This window comes from Ambystoma mexicanum, chromosome 4q (genome assembly GCF_040938575.1).
Source record: "Ambystoma mexicanum isolate Mex_15411 chromosome 4q, UKY_AmexF1_1, whole genome shotgun sequence".
Taxonomy (NCBI): Eukaryota; Metazoa; Chordata; class Amphibia; order Caudata; family Ambystomatidae; genus Ambystoma; species Ambystoma mexicanum.
The window spans coordinates 1,182,572,062-1,182,587,953 of NC_090928.1; the positions used below are offsets into that span (position 1 = coordinate 1,182,572,062).

A 15,892-nucleotide genomic window follows, 5' to 3' on the forward strand; every position below is an offset into this window, starting at 1 on the left:
TATAGCTTGTATAACCAATGGGATGTTGTGTATTCAGTGACGTTCATAGTGACCTGTTGAAGGGTGGGCTTAGTTGTCCCACCTGACGCTGAAGAGCCTATCACTTTCTTAGTCTAGTATGGAACGTATACCTAGATGTTCCCTTTAAGCCTATCACATTTGCCACTAGGTATTTGTAGTTTGCCACGTCGGATGACGTTAACAAATACATAGGTTGACTTCAGTGATGGTGAGTTTTTGTTATAAAAGAAATGTTTTTTATGAAATGCACTGAGAGTCCATGCTATGAGATGTCCGTTGTACTCCCTGTTTTAGATAATTGATATTAAAACAGTCAACTTTGCCAACTTCCTGAGTTGTTTTGATTATTGATGTTTGAGTATCTTCTGCATCCCCATTCATCTCAAAGTATTGCTACCTCGTCTTCAAGGGCTGCGTCGGCTGTCCCGGTTCAGTCCTTAATGCCCAAGGCTCACATTTCTAAATGACCAAAAGTCAGCAGTCAGGAATCCTGAGAGGTAACAAGAACACTAGTCTCATGTATGCCTTGTGCCAAATAGAACAACCCCAGATCCATGGGGGAATCGGAGCCAAAAACCACAGGGGTGTCAGAAACACCCAAATCTCTCCTGTATTCCAAGCCCAAAAATTGGCACTCAGACTCCTTCTCCTCAAGGATGGAGTTTAAACTTGCTAGGGTCGTGGCCCTACCAGCTATTGCCCAACAAGAGGCAACCAACTTCAGAGTGGAGACAAATGCTGAGGGTGCCGAGGAAAGGACAACTATTTTATGTAAATATAATATAATTCCTTAATGACTTTCTTGGTATTAACTGATATTTTAATGCTCATGAGTAATATCAAAAACGCCAGTTTGATCAGGTTAGGAATAGCTGATGAGTGCATTAAATATATACCCTCTTTTGCAATCTTCCTATTTATGCAATTGTGCTCTAGGTGGTTTTCAAACTTTCAAAGGTATCTATCTCAGAGGCTAACTGACTCAAATTAAAGCCCCAAAAGAGACAAGATTTTGAAAATGGCTCATTTGTGTATACATAAGTATACCCAAATTGTATACACATGTAACTGTTGCAACCAGAGATTTTGGGGGTAGATCCTTATCCTCTGCAGGTGCCTCCCTCCGGAACAGCCTGCCTGCCTCTCTCCATCTTAACCCAGACCTCCTTAAGTTCTGGCAACTCCTCAATACATTCCTCTTCTCTTCCTCTTTCTCTCTCCCTCTCCCTTGCTAACCTTCTTCCCTTCTCTCCTACTTTCCTCCCTGGTTCCCTTTCCCAATCTGCTCAGTCAGCTGAATGATCGCTAGTGCCCCCTCAGAGCCTCACAGGTCACAGACTCCCCCGCAAATCCTGCACTTGCCTGCGTGCCTCCACACTCTGCCTTGCATTACTGCACTCGGAATATGTTTCTTGAGCCTGACACCCACTCTGCACTTAACCCTGGCCCCTGCTGCTCTGGGCGCATTTGTCCCCCTTCCCCTCCCTTGCACTTCTGTACAACCTTTAATGTTCTAGGCTTAGCATGTTTGTCTGTCCTGGCCCCCACTCCCTCCCCTCCCTAGCTGGTTATGCCTGCATGCATAGGCGCATTGATGACCAACCTTTATTGTCTTGTATGTTCCTCTCTTGCCCCACCTCCTTTTCCCCCCCCCATGCTTTGTCGCACACCTATGCTAGTAGAAATGCCCCGGACTAGTATGCTAGTTACTTCTGTTTACATAATTTGGAATCTTCAAGGCTTAGGAATGGCCATGATATCCCCTTGTACCCTTCCCGCCTTGAAGCGCTTTGAAGAACTTCACTTGTGTATAAGCACTTTACAAATAAACAATTACAATTATATATACTTGGCTTACCTGTTGCGCTGACACCTGTAAAAGTCGGCGTGCATGAACCCCTTGTCCTTGTCCCATGGAAATTGCTCGGCACTCTATGAAAAAAAACAAAGTATTAAACATGTATTAAATAACAAAGAACAAATGGTGCATTGAAGCTGTTTGGTTGAAATTTGGGACAATACAAAACTTCAAAATACAATAAAGATTATTCTTACTGCATTTGTTAAAAAAAGGTTTTTTCATTCAACCACAATTTACAGTTATCATATATATTTGGGATATGAACATGTTATGGGAGTGGTGGTATTCCACCACAGATTTCCTCTTGTTGTAATTAATGTTACTGCATGCCACAATCGGAGAATTCCCACAAGATCTGCAGTTTACTGTTGCAGGAGTTGTAAACTCATAAAATAGCAGTATTTGAGAAATACTGTATGTAATACATGCCATGTTGCATTTAATATTAAAAACTACATTTCTATCCCACCTTGCGACCCAGGGGGTCATTACGAGTGAGGCGGTAAGGGGTTAACGGCGCCAGTAAAGGTGCCGGAGCCGTCAACCCCTGACCGTCTCATTACGAGTCCGCTCGCGGGATACCGCTAAGGACGCCTGGTTTTACCAGGCGCCCTTAGCAGGTCCCGCGAGCAGACTAGGGTGCTAACAACGGGCCCTTTATTAACGGGCCGTTGTTAGCACCCTCCCTATTCCCATTGAGTCCTATGGGGGCTCGAACAGGAATGATGATGGGTTCCTTGAATGAGGAATTACCAGGCCCTCCAAGGTTGGAATGGCCCGGTAATTCCTCATTCAAGGGACCTGGACCCGGTACCCGCTAAGGGGGTAGCCATGCCGCTAAGAGCGGCATGGCTACCTCCTAACTTGTAATGACGCCCCCCAGTCTCTTAGCAGAGGCTGATGGATTGCATGTGAATCCATGAAAGATGCCAACACTTGCTCTTTTTACAGAAGTAACATAATCTTAACATCCATTTAATACTCTGTTTAAGTAGGATTTTGATTATTTTATAATACGCTTTTCAGAAGTGCATAGCTAGTGCTGTTGGCTTTACTTGGCGGTCATGCTGCTGTTGAAATTGAAATTGGCATTGTTTTCATGCCTAGTCATAATCATGTTCATAAGAAATTGGTTACATACTGTTACTTTCAAGCTTAGTAATAATCATGTGCAAAAGAAATTGGTTACATCCAGTTACTTTCAAGCTTAGTGTTAATCTTGTGCATAAGGAATTGGTTACATTCTGGTACTTTCAAGCTTAGTCTTAATCTTGTGCATAAGGAATTTGGTTACGTCCTGTTACTTTCAAGCTTATTCAAATACAGAGTGTGAATACATAGGGTTAAATTCAGAAGCGTGTTCATCTTGGTCTTTAAGAGCCTTAGGGTTGCCTCAACTGAGGAGCTGTGATTGGATAGAGAATGGACTAGTGGTTGTTATTGATATCTTGGTTGAAGAGCCAGGTTTTGAGTTTTTGCGGAATTACCAGAAGTGAAGGGTCGATCCAGAGCTCTGGGGGCATGACGTTCCAATAATTGGCTGCGATAACTGGGAAACTGATGCTTCCTGCCTTTTGTCTTTTGTATTTCTGTGTGGTCAGCTGACCTAGATAGGCTGATCTTGTAGGTCTAGCAGGTTGTGCTTTGGTTATTTGGTTAGAGAGATAGCGAGGTGATGCTGCTGAAATTGAAATTGATAAAGCAACGCTGTCAAGAACATATGGACTTTATGGCTTTTACATCTCAATGGTAGCCTAATTGCACCTTTTTAATTGGTTTTTAAGGCATGGTCTAGCCATTTAATTGCACAAACTGAAGAGCGACCTCTCCCCTGAACCCAGAAGTGCTATATTAATAGAGGTTGCGCGCATTTCAGAAGTGCATAGCAAGTGCTCTTGGCTGTACTTGGCTGTTGTGCTGGTGCTGAAATTGAAATTGGTAAAGGAACCCTGTCAACAATATATGGGCGTTATGGCTTTTACATTTCAATGGTAGCCTATTTGCACCTTTTTTATTGTTTTTTTAGGCATTGTTTAGGCATTTGATTGCACAAACTGAAAAGGCTGCGCCCCCAGACCCGGATTATTAATAGAGGTTGCGGGCATTTCTGAAGTGCGTAGCAAGTGCTGTTGGCTGTTTGCTGGGCTGCCGGGCTCAGGGTCCTGGGGGATATTATAACTGTTGAATAGCAACCGCAATCGTGAGTTACAACGTGTCACATTATCTATTATCTATTTGATGCAGCTGTAAAGTTTGTATGTTCTCTGTATAGTGTCTATTGAGACCTGCTAACCCCCTCTCTTGTGACGCATGTTCTGTGCACGATTTCCTTTAACTGTGAACATTTGGACTAAGAAGCTGCATTACGTGGTTTGCTTGTGGGACCCGGTAAGAACGCCTGGTTTTACCAGGTGCCCTTAGCGGGTCCCGCCAGCAGACCAGGATGCTAACAACGGGCCCGTAATTAACGGGCCTGTTGTTAGCATCCTCCCCATTCCCATTAAGCCCTATGGGGGCTCGAATGGGAATGAGGATGTACCGGGTCCATGTTCCTTGAATGAGGAATTACCGGGTCCTCCAAGGTTGGAATGGCCCGGTAATTCCTCATTCGAGGAACCCGGACCCGGTAGCCGGTAAGGAGGTAGCCATGCCGCTGATAGCGGCATGGCTACCTCCTAACTCGTAATGACCCCCTATGACACATAGGAGTGTGAATCATGTCAGTCCCTGATCCAACTTGTCGGCCTTGGCAAAGTCAACCCGTGAGAATAGTCTTAAGGGACCACTTATCTGAATCGGAAGTAAGCTCTTTGGAGCTTCTGTTCGATTCTGTTGAAAAATAGAGGAAAAATAAAAAGACGACGAGGCACCCTATTTAAAGAGCCACTCTTCTTAACAGGCATGGCACCAGACACAGCATTTGCAATTGGACAACTGTGGAAAATGTCTAAACCCATGAAAGGCATCTCTATTCCGGATGAAAGGCAATGTTTTAGAGAAGCCATGCCTAAAATGTTTAAACATGCGTTTGAAAATGTAAAATTACCTAGCCCTTCTGCTCTCCGAAAGGCCAGTTCAGGGAAGAGTTTACACCACTCCTGCACATCTCTGAGCTTGGGCCCAGTCAAGAAGCTGTGAGTGTCAGAAATGTTGGCATCTTCGGCCTCGGCTCCATGATGCTCAGAGCTGTCCTACTCCACACAGTGTAAGGAGCTGTTCTTTTCACATATGGGATCGTTGGTGTGATCAGACTTGGCGCAGGTGGCATTGGAGCCGATGCCTTTGGCTCCGCTCATACATACCTACACTGTTGGTGGTGAGACTATCGTCTCATGTGGCCCACAATCGGACCCACCATAGGGACACTAAATTTAAAAGATTCCAGGATATTTTTGAAGAAGAGAATGATGACATTTCATGTGGCTTGGAACACGCAATGAGTGTGCCTAAGGTGCCGTGTTCTAATGAGTTTCTCAACGACTAGTCCGAGGAGCCTATTCTTCATTTATTTCTTTTAGAGCTGTGGTACCACAAGGTATTGCCACTTTAGAATTGGTAATAACCTGTGAGGAAGTATCTACCCATATAAGATTGGCTCATGCCTGCTACAACTCCGATAGTTGACCATTACTTTGCTCAAAAACATAGATCAGGTTCAAGGGAGATGTTCTTTTTTGACACCTCACCCTTCCCCCAACCGTTTAATAATATGGGCAGCAACTGCAGGCACACCAGCAACTGCCTTTCTTTTGGTTTCTCCAGATAGGGAGTCTAAAACACTCAAGCAGCTTCTGTAAGATGAATCAGCACTGCTGGGAACATTTCAGAAACATGCCCTGATTCTACGGATTGTGTGGGGTGGGGTGGTGCTATGGGTGGTGCATCAGTCATACAGAGACACACCTGGACACCTTCACCACATATGGCGGGAGAATACTATTGTGCTAAATCCACTGGTGCAGTACTATTTTGTGAATATCTTCCCAGGAATATCTAACATTACCAACATTTTATAATTAGAAGTTTCTGACCATGAGCCCTTCTTATGCACTGGGAGAATATGGCTCTCCCTCCAGGATTCCGGTAGTGTACCACATTCACCAATATGCGCAAAGAGAGTATGCAACGCTCAGGTCCACTAGTCTGGGGAAGTCTTTAACAGAGTATTGAAGGTGCCGACTGGGCCAGCGGTTCGAGAATTGTGGAGGCTCTCTATAATCTTAGATATTTCGCTCACTAATACTATGCATACCCATTTCACTGGTGGCAGGGCTAGCTCCTCATCTATCGGTGTATGTGTGCCAAATGTTGACTCTATGCGGGTACACCAAGCTTCCTCTAAAACACTATTGATAGGCAAATCTCTCTTACCTGTCCCCCTTAGCACTGTCCATATACCAATGTGGTTTCCAGTGTTAGCAAAGTGTGGTATCTGTTGCCATATTTCCATCTTGCAACGTCTGTGGTGGTTTCTCAGCCACTTGCGATACTCAACTTTCACCGGCCTGGTCTCTGCTGTGGTTTGTACTGGAGTATAAAGGTCCTTAACCCGGCAGAGAACTGTAACCATGGTTTTGCGCAGTTATTTTTCTCCAGCTGTTATTTGATTATTGTAATGTTGTCCCTTTTTAAGATCCTTAGTCCGCCTCTCTTGTACGCTCTTATAGTGTCTTTTCTTTTTTATAGCATCCTGGACACACGTTGTGAGCTTCAGAAAGTATGCCATTATGTCTGGTCCTCTGTTCTGACCGTTATCGTCATACTGATCTATAAATACAGGTAATAAATAGCTCAGCTATAACCTTCTGAGCCTGTTTTAGACTGGCCGTATTCCACTGGATGCAGTTTTGGCCATTATTAATGTATATATCCTCATTCTGCGCACATGAGTGCCACACACCATTTTTCAATGTGGATTTTAATAATACACATAGTGGCATGTGGTCACTTTCATCTCGTGTGGCGAATGCCATGTCTTCTACCAGGACTGAAGCTGCTTCATTAGCTCGGTCTATATTATTTGCCTCTGTGTTGGCATTAAAATCACCAACTATCCATACTGGTTTAAGGCAGTTAATCTTCTCAAGAATCTTCTTCACTGTAGCAACATTGTGATTTGTTGCTATACCATTGGGTGGTACTTACTACATTCACCAGGCCCATCTCAGTCTAATAAATAGCAATTTTGACCACTTGTACCATTGTAGATGACCATATAACTTCACTCAAAACCAATGGGTTACGGGTCATGATCAATAACCCCCCTTGGGACGACCAATGGTTACCCTAGTAGCTGGGACTTATAAGGTGCTCCTACCGTCAATGTGACATGTCTCGGTCTTCCATGTTTCTTACAAAACTATAATACTGAAGAGATCCATCGATTTTAAAAGACCATCTTCGGCCGTAAAATGTGAGAACCCTCTAGTATTCCAAGAGCATATGATTGTGCTGTCATCAAGAAATCGATGAAAAATGCGTTTTAAAGATGGCAGTTAGCCATCACCTGTGTTGCAGTCGTCATCTCTGGCAACTTCCTGACTCGGTTTTGCGTTACTATAATTACTCGCATGTCAGTTTCTAGCCTCACATTGTTGTTCACTACTGCATCTCTGGTTTCGTTACTGCTTCTCGTGGGGTCACTTCTTACGACCACACAATCTCGTTCATGACGTTGCAATCTAATATTAGGGCGTTCCAGGTTTGTGTCGGTTACAGGCCTTACGACATGTTCATTTAACTTAGACGCTAGGCAGCACAGTGATCTATTCAAATCTGCCTCAACGACTTTGGCCACATTGTCCTCGTTAATGCCAGTGAGTGCACTAACTTTAGAGAAAAAGTTTGTCATCGTTCTAGTTTTCATTGTGGGCGGGGGTTTAAATATCATTTTTGGAGGGCAGATTTTACGTCCTGTCGCAGAGTCTTGGATTGTTGTGTCTGTTTGGATTGTGTTACTGTGTCAGGTACTAAGGTTCCAGTTGACGATGCCAGGGACGAGGATACATCATCATTCATAATGTTATCAGCCAGAGCGTCTCAGCTGGCAGCAGCCATTGTAAAGCTGTGCAGCTCAACCGGTCCCGTTAAACCCCTACCGCCAACCTTATAATGACCCCATAGTCTTTTCCAAAATAAAAATAACACAATGCGAACAGATCGGTCATAGACATGGATTGGTGATATGCACGGCAGGATTTGAAGCCTGACTTGGGTGTGGGCGCATAGTCAAGAAAGTTGAAAATCATTGAGTGACTACATTGACTAAAGTAATTTGTTTAGGGTTGCCATGGAAAAAAAATAAAATGGCACTGATGGACCAGGTATATATGGAGATGGTATGCCTTCCAGCATGAAATGGCGCTAAGGAGATGGACCTCAGATCTACCGAACGCCACTTGGAATCTTTCTAACAATCATCCTCAGCTGACTGTGCCAAGAGGATACTAAAAAAAAAAAAAAGATTAGGAATCTGTGGGAGGAATGTATTTATTAGCAGTTATAGGCATCTAAAAAATTGTCTCTTCCTATCGAAACACCAACTTATCAATAACTACTCAGTTGAAACTGCAACTCTGTAAGAGATATCGATGTATACAACCCAAGGCAAACATGTACAATACGTACAATGAGCAGCAACATAGATAAATATTGGTGCATGCAAGATCAGTCTAAAATCCACCCACCATAAGCCCCGCCCCTACTACTCACCCAATCCTGGCACACTATGAATCTGCCACAACAGCATTCCTAAAATCTCACATGGCATACCTACTCATATTTTTGGGGTTGGAAAAACTGGCTGTGTTTTAAACACTTCGGGCCTCATTACAAGTTTGGAGGTAGCCATGACCGCCATTAACGGGCCCATTGTTAGCATGCTCCCCATTCCCTATGGGGGCTCAAATGGGAATGGGGATGATCCGGGTCCGTGGTCCCTGAATGGGAAAATAACGGCCCATTCCGACTTTGGAGGGCCCGGTATTTCCCCATTCAGGGAGCACGGACCCTAACCATCCCCATTCCCATTTGAGCCCCCATAGGGCTCAATGGGAATGGGGGCATGCTAACAAAGGGCCTGTTAACTAACAGGCACGTTGTTAGCATGCTTGTCCCCTCACAGGACCCGCAAGGGACGTCTTGTAAAACCAGACGTCCAGAGCAGGTCCCACGAGGGGACCTCGTAATAGGGCGGTACGGGGTTAACAGCTCCGCCACCTTTGCCGGAGCCGTTAACCCCTTACCGCCCTCCTCGTAATGAGGCCCTTCCTGTTTTTACAGTTTACACAGAATTCCTGATGATACTGTAAGTGTAATATGGCTAAAATTATCTGTAAACATACAGCACAGAAACAGTGAACACACTGCAAAAGGTCTCACAGTTCTAAAGATACGGAAGCAAAATAATCATGTTACACACATCACAATTACACGAGGACGAGAAGAGATGTTTATATATACCTAGTTTTAGTCTTTTTGCTAAAGCATCAATTTGATTAGTTGGATCTGATCCCATGGACAAAAAGCAGATCAGGGGCGTGTGAGTATCACTTTCTGCCCATGTGTCCTCTAGATCCAAAATCACAGGCTCTGTGAATTTTACAGCCAATGAATCACCAATATATTTCCTTGCTTGAGAAAGGGTACGATCTGGACACCAAGACCTAAAAACAGAGATAAAATGAGACATGTTTATAATTATAAAGAAAATGTTGAAGCTGAATTAGGATATTATTGAATGGCAATATACTTCTGTTTTACGATCATGTACTGACTGAAACAATCAGAGGCAAGAGTGAGCAATATATACAATACTGCTGTTGAGGCACATTAGATGCAGGACTCTAATCTTGGCTGAGTTTAGTTCAATAAATCTTTAATAGCAGCACTGCAGGGTGAACACAGTAACAAAGAGCACACAATCCCCCAACCAATCCTATCACTGTTTACCCCGCCACTTATAAAGCAATGTACATAGGTTTTCAACACATTTGGCCTCATTATGATTTTGGTGGTCATTCAGCTGTACATTTCCCTACCACCAAACTCGATTACCATTACCTCCGCTTGGTCCCATGGGTGTGCAATGGGATTACAATTGGTGGAAATTACCCATTTCTGGAGTCCACAGGACTCCATGGTAATTTTTGGTGGGTTTAACACCTGTGGATTTACCGCACAGTAAATCTGTTGATTCTTGATGGTAAGAAGGAAAATGTACCTCCAGCTTTCTGATGAAGGTAAATCCCCCTCCTGGTCACAAAACACATTATTACCCTGGTGCAGTAATCCGGTAGTAAAGTGGTGGTAACAGAATGACCACTACTTTACCACAATCTTTACTGCCATTCTTCTTATACAACTACTGGAAGATTCTATGACTATCAACTTCCTTCCACCGAGCAGAATGGTCTCATATGGGCAGACAGGAAACCCCAGACTCTAAGAGTAAATCCTATCACCTTCAAGAAACACCTCAATTAAGACTCACACTTTCTTGCTTTCATTTGTTTGAAACAGCTTATAAATTTGGTGCTGTAAGCGGGGCTATGAATAACTGTACTAAGGCAGCAGAAAGCAAGCCTGCAAGTACATACTGCAATGGTGGGTCAAATTCAGTTTTTCCATCCTGACTGCATGCTTATAATTGGAAATGGAGTTCTCTAAGCTACTCTAGGCCATGTCACTCTCGAAAAAACATTCTTCCTATGTTCATATGAATTCACTTGGTTATATTTCCCATCACCATTCTTTAGGTAACCATTTAAATACATCTTCATTTTACTGACACAATAAAATAATATGTTGTAAAATAACATGATAAAAGTTTGATATGAAAAGTAACCTGTTTCTTTTTGTTAGAAACAATAGCACAGGAAAAATGGCCAACTCTGAAGCCAAATCTGTGCTGTAGATGGATCTAAATCTGTCCGAATGATGTCGTTGGAAACGTGAAAGAACAATGGGGGTCATTACGAGGTTGGAGGTAAGGGATCCCTTACCTCTGTATTCCGAGTTCCCTTTGCGGGTCCTTCCTTACCTCCTGCTTTTAGCAGGAGTTAAGTACGGGTCCCGCAAAGGTACCTCGGAGGTAATTACGGTGCTGTAATTTACGGTGCCGTAATTACCTCCTTCCCCATTCCCATTGAGCCCTATGGGGTGGAAATGGGAATGGGGAAGGGCAAAAGGTGAATGGGGAATTACCGGTCCCTCCAACCGTGAAATGGACCGGTAATTACTCCATTCACCATGCCGGATTTGGGACGGTTTCGGAGGCAACCATGGAGCTAATTACTCCATGGTTAGCTCCAAACCCGGAATGAGGCCCATTGGCAGAATTCCAATTCAGAAAGTCTAGTTTGAAGAAACACTAACAAATCTCCAAAGGTTGGTTGTGACAAGTGGGTGGCTGCACGGGAACAGGTACTTTGAGGGCACAGGATCAGCTGTTCTGCACCAACGCTCTGAGACTAACCTATGAGCACTGTTCCTGCCTGCCTGTGCATTTCAAGCACAAAAAAAGAGGATGGCACAGCATCTGTCTAATATGTTGTTAACATGTCTGTTACCAACAGTGCATTTTAAATGGTAAGAGAAATGCAGTAGATGACTGCAGATACAGCCATGCGTGGGTAAGTGAGAGTGGCTATTGTTAAGGTGCTATCGCTTAAGGAGTAAAGATGCTGGATGATTAGAACACATGTATCTCATTTGTATTTAAATCGTTCAAGCGAAACGCATAAAAGACCTACTTAGATTCTTGTCCGGAAATGAAGTAGCTTCTTCATTTCTTTTCATGTGGGTGGTTGGGAAGGTTTTCGTCAACTTATATTCATTTGCCATCTCTCCCGTAGTAATGCTTTATTGCTTCCTCTATTCCTTTTTCTGCCTTTCTGGATAGCGGGTACTGTTTTACTGTGGGTGGCACTGCGCCTGGTTTCAGTTTTATTGTTATGGGCGTTACCCCCTGTAAAAGACCTAGGTCATGGGGCCCTGTGTCCATAAATCTGGTGGTACTTGTTTCATATCGTCATCAAAAATTGAAGGTGGTGCACTGACACTGGCCATGAGGGGGTTATTTATCTCTCTGTGTTGAATCATTATGTCACAGGGCACACAAATGTCCATTATTATCTCCCTGTCAGTGAACAGCTCTTCATCAGTAAGGTCTCGCAGCACTGTTCTCCACTCACATCCATGCGTGTCCAGTCCTATTGCCACAATACATTTGGCTGATACCTGCACCCCCTGTAGGTCAATTGAGAGGATAGTGCCGGGCACAATTTCTGGGTTAACCACGGGTCGAAAAACAAAATCGGATGGCACTCTCCATTCTTTCCGCGTTATTTCAGACACCCCTCTAGCTAGAACCAGTATCCCATAGATGAACATGTCAACATCCGTGGGCACTCCTCTCATTGCAACTTCATTTGTCATGTTACTGATCATTAACATTGCTCTTATTGGACATATCCCTGGGGTGGAGCACCCTATTCCTCGTTCTGTAAAGGAGATGGTCATGTTAAGCTTGCCAAGGAGGTCCCTCCCCAGCAAATTTATGGCCGAATCTTCGTGGTATAACAGGGGTGCCTGCACTGTTTTTCCTCCCACCGTTATATCGACATTTTTTGTGTAGGGAACCTTCAAAATTGCCCCAGAAAATCCCTGCATTTCCAAATTTCGGCCCAAGAGAGGAAACCGGCCTTCCATAAGGCACGATTTTTCCACTCCTGAGTCCACCATGAAGATAAACTGCTTGTTTCCTATCCCCGCCCACACCAGTGGTTCCTCTTCTGGATGTAGTGTAGTCGATAGTACTGGACACGCAAGTACTCTCTGTGGGCTGTCCTAATCTGGGTATGTTTTTGTTCCTGGGACAGAAAAAACACTCTCTGCGATCACTGCTGTTCTGCGGAATGGCGCAGGAGTGCCATTGGCGGTCGTAGTGAAAATATTTGGGTGGGCGTTCCCCATGGTGTTTTGACAAGCTACTTGGGGCTGCATGCCCTGCTGCGGCACCTGTTGTCTTTGTTGAATTTGTTGTTTCCCTTGCTGGTGATCATTATATATATATATATTGCTCTTGTTGCCCATGACCACCCACTGGTAATCCATAAGGGCTGCCCGGATGAGGATGATGAAATTGTTGTTCATTTCCAGGGGCTGGGGGCCCTTGATAGTAACCCATGGGTTGGGCGTGGCATTCCCTTGAAAAATATCCCCACCTGTCACGCCCCTGTCATGTCCTCTCCCATGCCTCCTGTCATGTCCTCTCCAAGCCATCCCAATTCTGTGCACACACCTTATTCCGGTCATCTACACACTAGGCGATGTACACGTAATATGCACCAATCACGCCGGACGACCAGTACGATCCATACTCATGGGCAGAACTCTTGGCAACTGTGGCGGGCTGGCGTTTGCCATGGCGATTCCGGGGTCACATGACACGGTCCCGCCCACGGGCTCTCTGCCGTGCTAACGTGACCTCGCCCACACAGCATGTTTCCCTGGCAATTGCTTAAAACAAACATCCTGTTGGGCGTTCATTGCTTTTCACCTGTGTTGTTTCCTGGCGAGTGGCGTTTCGGTTGTTGTGTTCTTCCTGGATCTATGGACGTTTTTGCTCACGTTACCTGGACTGCTTTTGACTGAACCCTTGGCTACGGCGTATCAAGTTATCACAGATCATCTGACCTCGGCTTACCATCACAGGCTGCTTTTTTTTTGCTCTTTTTGGCCACAGTATTATGGTACTTGCTCACATGGAAGTCAGACCTCGGCATTGCTTCATGGACTGATATCTGTTCCTCCCACAACCACGTGTAACCTTGGATTGTCTGCAGCTCTTGCTATCTGTTACGTGGACTTCTGGTATCCCTTGCTTTCTCTCTGGATACTCACAGCCACTTCAGCATCATCCACAGAATCAAGTTCAAGCGGTGACACCCTGAGAGTGTTTTGGGAGTAGGTGACCTCCGGCTCCTTTCTACATCCACACACTCACACAGGGGGAACTAGGTTGGCACCACATAGAGGGTATCACACAATCTACTCCCTCAGGTATACACGTTCCTAAAAGCCCACTGGTAGGTGTCATTTTCCTTGTTCCATCATACTGCATATCCAGCTATCATTTTGTTATCTGTCTAACCCAGTGCATTACCTGTTCTCTTTACAGCCACATGGAACCCTCGTGTCCCTGTTCCAGTCACCTGTGGCCCCAATAAGCAGTCAGCAAGTTCCTTACTACCTTTCTGACTAGTGCTTGGGGAAGGAGGTATTCATTGTCTGCGCAGATCTCGAGTCCTGACATCACCTTCCATAACTCCAGCATGACCCTTGGCCCCCTCCCCGAGCCCCTTGTCCTCCAAATCCCCTACCTCCCTGACCTCCGAACCCCCCTCTATGCCCCCTGTACGCACCTCATCCTCTTGTAGGCCTTCCCTGCCATTGGGGACCCTCGTATTGCCCCTCGTCAGCCCATTGCTTCTGTCCGCTTGCGGACCAGGTTTCTGTCATCTTTGTCAGTGAAACTCCTGACCCCTCCTCCCCGTCTACCTGTCTCTCAGTGGGCAGGGCTGCTGTAACCGCTGCGACCTTCACCAGTTTATTTGTATAAGCTCGGCCTCGTCTGCCAACCTCCTCTGTGCAATTTCTTTTTCTATTTCTTTGATTCTCCTACAGTGGTGTACTATAGTGCTCTGAATTTCAGCCCAGCCTTTGGCTTCCATCCCAGCACATTTATCCAAGGCTTTTTGTATCTCCTTTGGGAGGCCTCTTTTGATAATAAAGTAGAAAATGGAGGTTGATTGGTCCCAGACCGTGCCCGTTTCCGATCTCCACAGGTCCTGCACCCAGAGAATGTACTGTGCAGACTCTTCCTCCTCCCCCATGGTGCATTGCATCACCAAATGTAAATCTGGGGTATCGGGAAGGTTCTCCACAGTGCATCCCACACCTGGGCCCTTACATTTTTTAATGCCGACCCATCATGACGATCACAATTTGTTGTTACTCCCGGGAAACCCGCTTTCACCCACACCCAGTCTGCTTGGTCTCCCACGGCGGATACTAAAAAGCTCTTTATGTCACCGATAGCCAGCGGGACCCCTGCAGTGTTTTTTTTTAAATGTGTGTATCCTTTTTCCCGTCCCTCCCGAAAGTGGGGGCAATACTTTCAACGGGTTATTCTTGTCCATCTGTGCCCATAGTATGTAATGGGGTCTCCCTGCTCCCTTGTAGATGAGAGGCATTTGCAGTTTCGCTTTACTTCCTTTCTTACTTACTTTTACTCCTTTCTCTTTACTCAGTGACATGTTTCTCAACCTACTCCTTACCTTCCCTGCCACCTTCGTCGTACCACCCCCTCTTCGGGCTTTTCTCGTAGTGGCAGGGGCATTCCTGCTGCTGCTGCTCCTTCCTCATACTCTTCTAGGTTGCTCCACACCTCCTCTATTTCCCTGTCCGATTCTCCACTTCTTTGTTCCTCCCCCTGCTTGGCTACCTTATTGTTCTATTCGTACTATCCTTATGGGGGAATTGTTAAGGTGGAAGAAAAACTCCCCAGATTTCCACTCATCTTCCGGCCTGCTACATGTGTTCCCGGGCGGGAATGGAGACGGTGTTGGCCCACCTGCTTAAAGTGATGGTGCCACCCCTACCCCAGGCAACATTTGGCCTCTCTCACATAATGCTCTCAATCGTGTCAACTCCATCTGTGTGGAGGCAAGTTGCCTTTCTAAATCACCAGTGAGGCGTGCAATATTTACTGGGGGGCCGCTCGTGGGCCCGTACAATCCCCTTGGATCATAGGGAGGCGGGGCTGTTGCTGCGGGAGTGGAAGGTGCGCTTGGTACAGGCAAATAAGAGGGGTCACTGCAATTCCGCAGCGGGCCTAGTTAATAGTGAATAAAGCCTAGTGAGTTCTTCGTCCCCTCATTTTACAATTTTCCCTTCCGCTATCTCGCCCCCCTGCCCTGCTGGGGCTGGTGCCGTCTCAGATGATTT

General features: G+C 45.3%; 1 protein-coding gene across 1 annotated transcript in view; it reads right to left on the reverse strand.

Moving 5' to 3' along the window:
* Window positions 1-15,892, reverse strand: part of DNAH8 (dynein axonemal heavy chain 8) — an 8,835,797-nt gene that overhangs the window by 605,085 nt on the left and 8,214,820 nt on the right. Inside the window, exons 82-83 of the mRNA XM_069608756.1 lie at window positions 9,344-9,546; window positions 1,880-1,953 (exon numbers count right to left, since the gene is read on the reverse strand). Of these exons, the coding sequence (XP_069464857.1) occupies window positions 1,880-1,953; window positions 9,344-9,546 (277 nt within the window). The remainder of the gene's footprint in view (window positions 1-1,879; window positions 1,954-9,343; window positions 9,547-15,892) is intronic.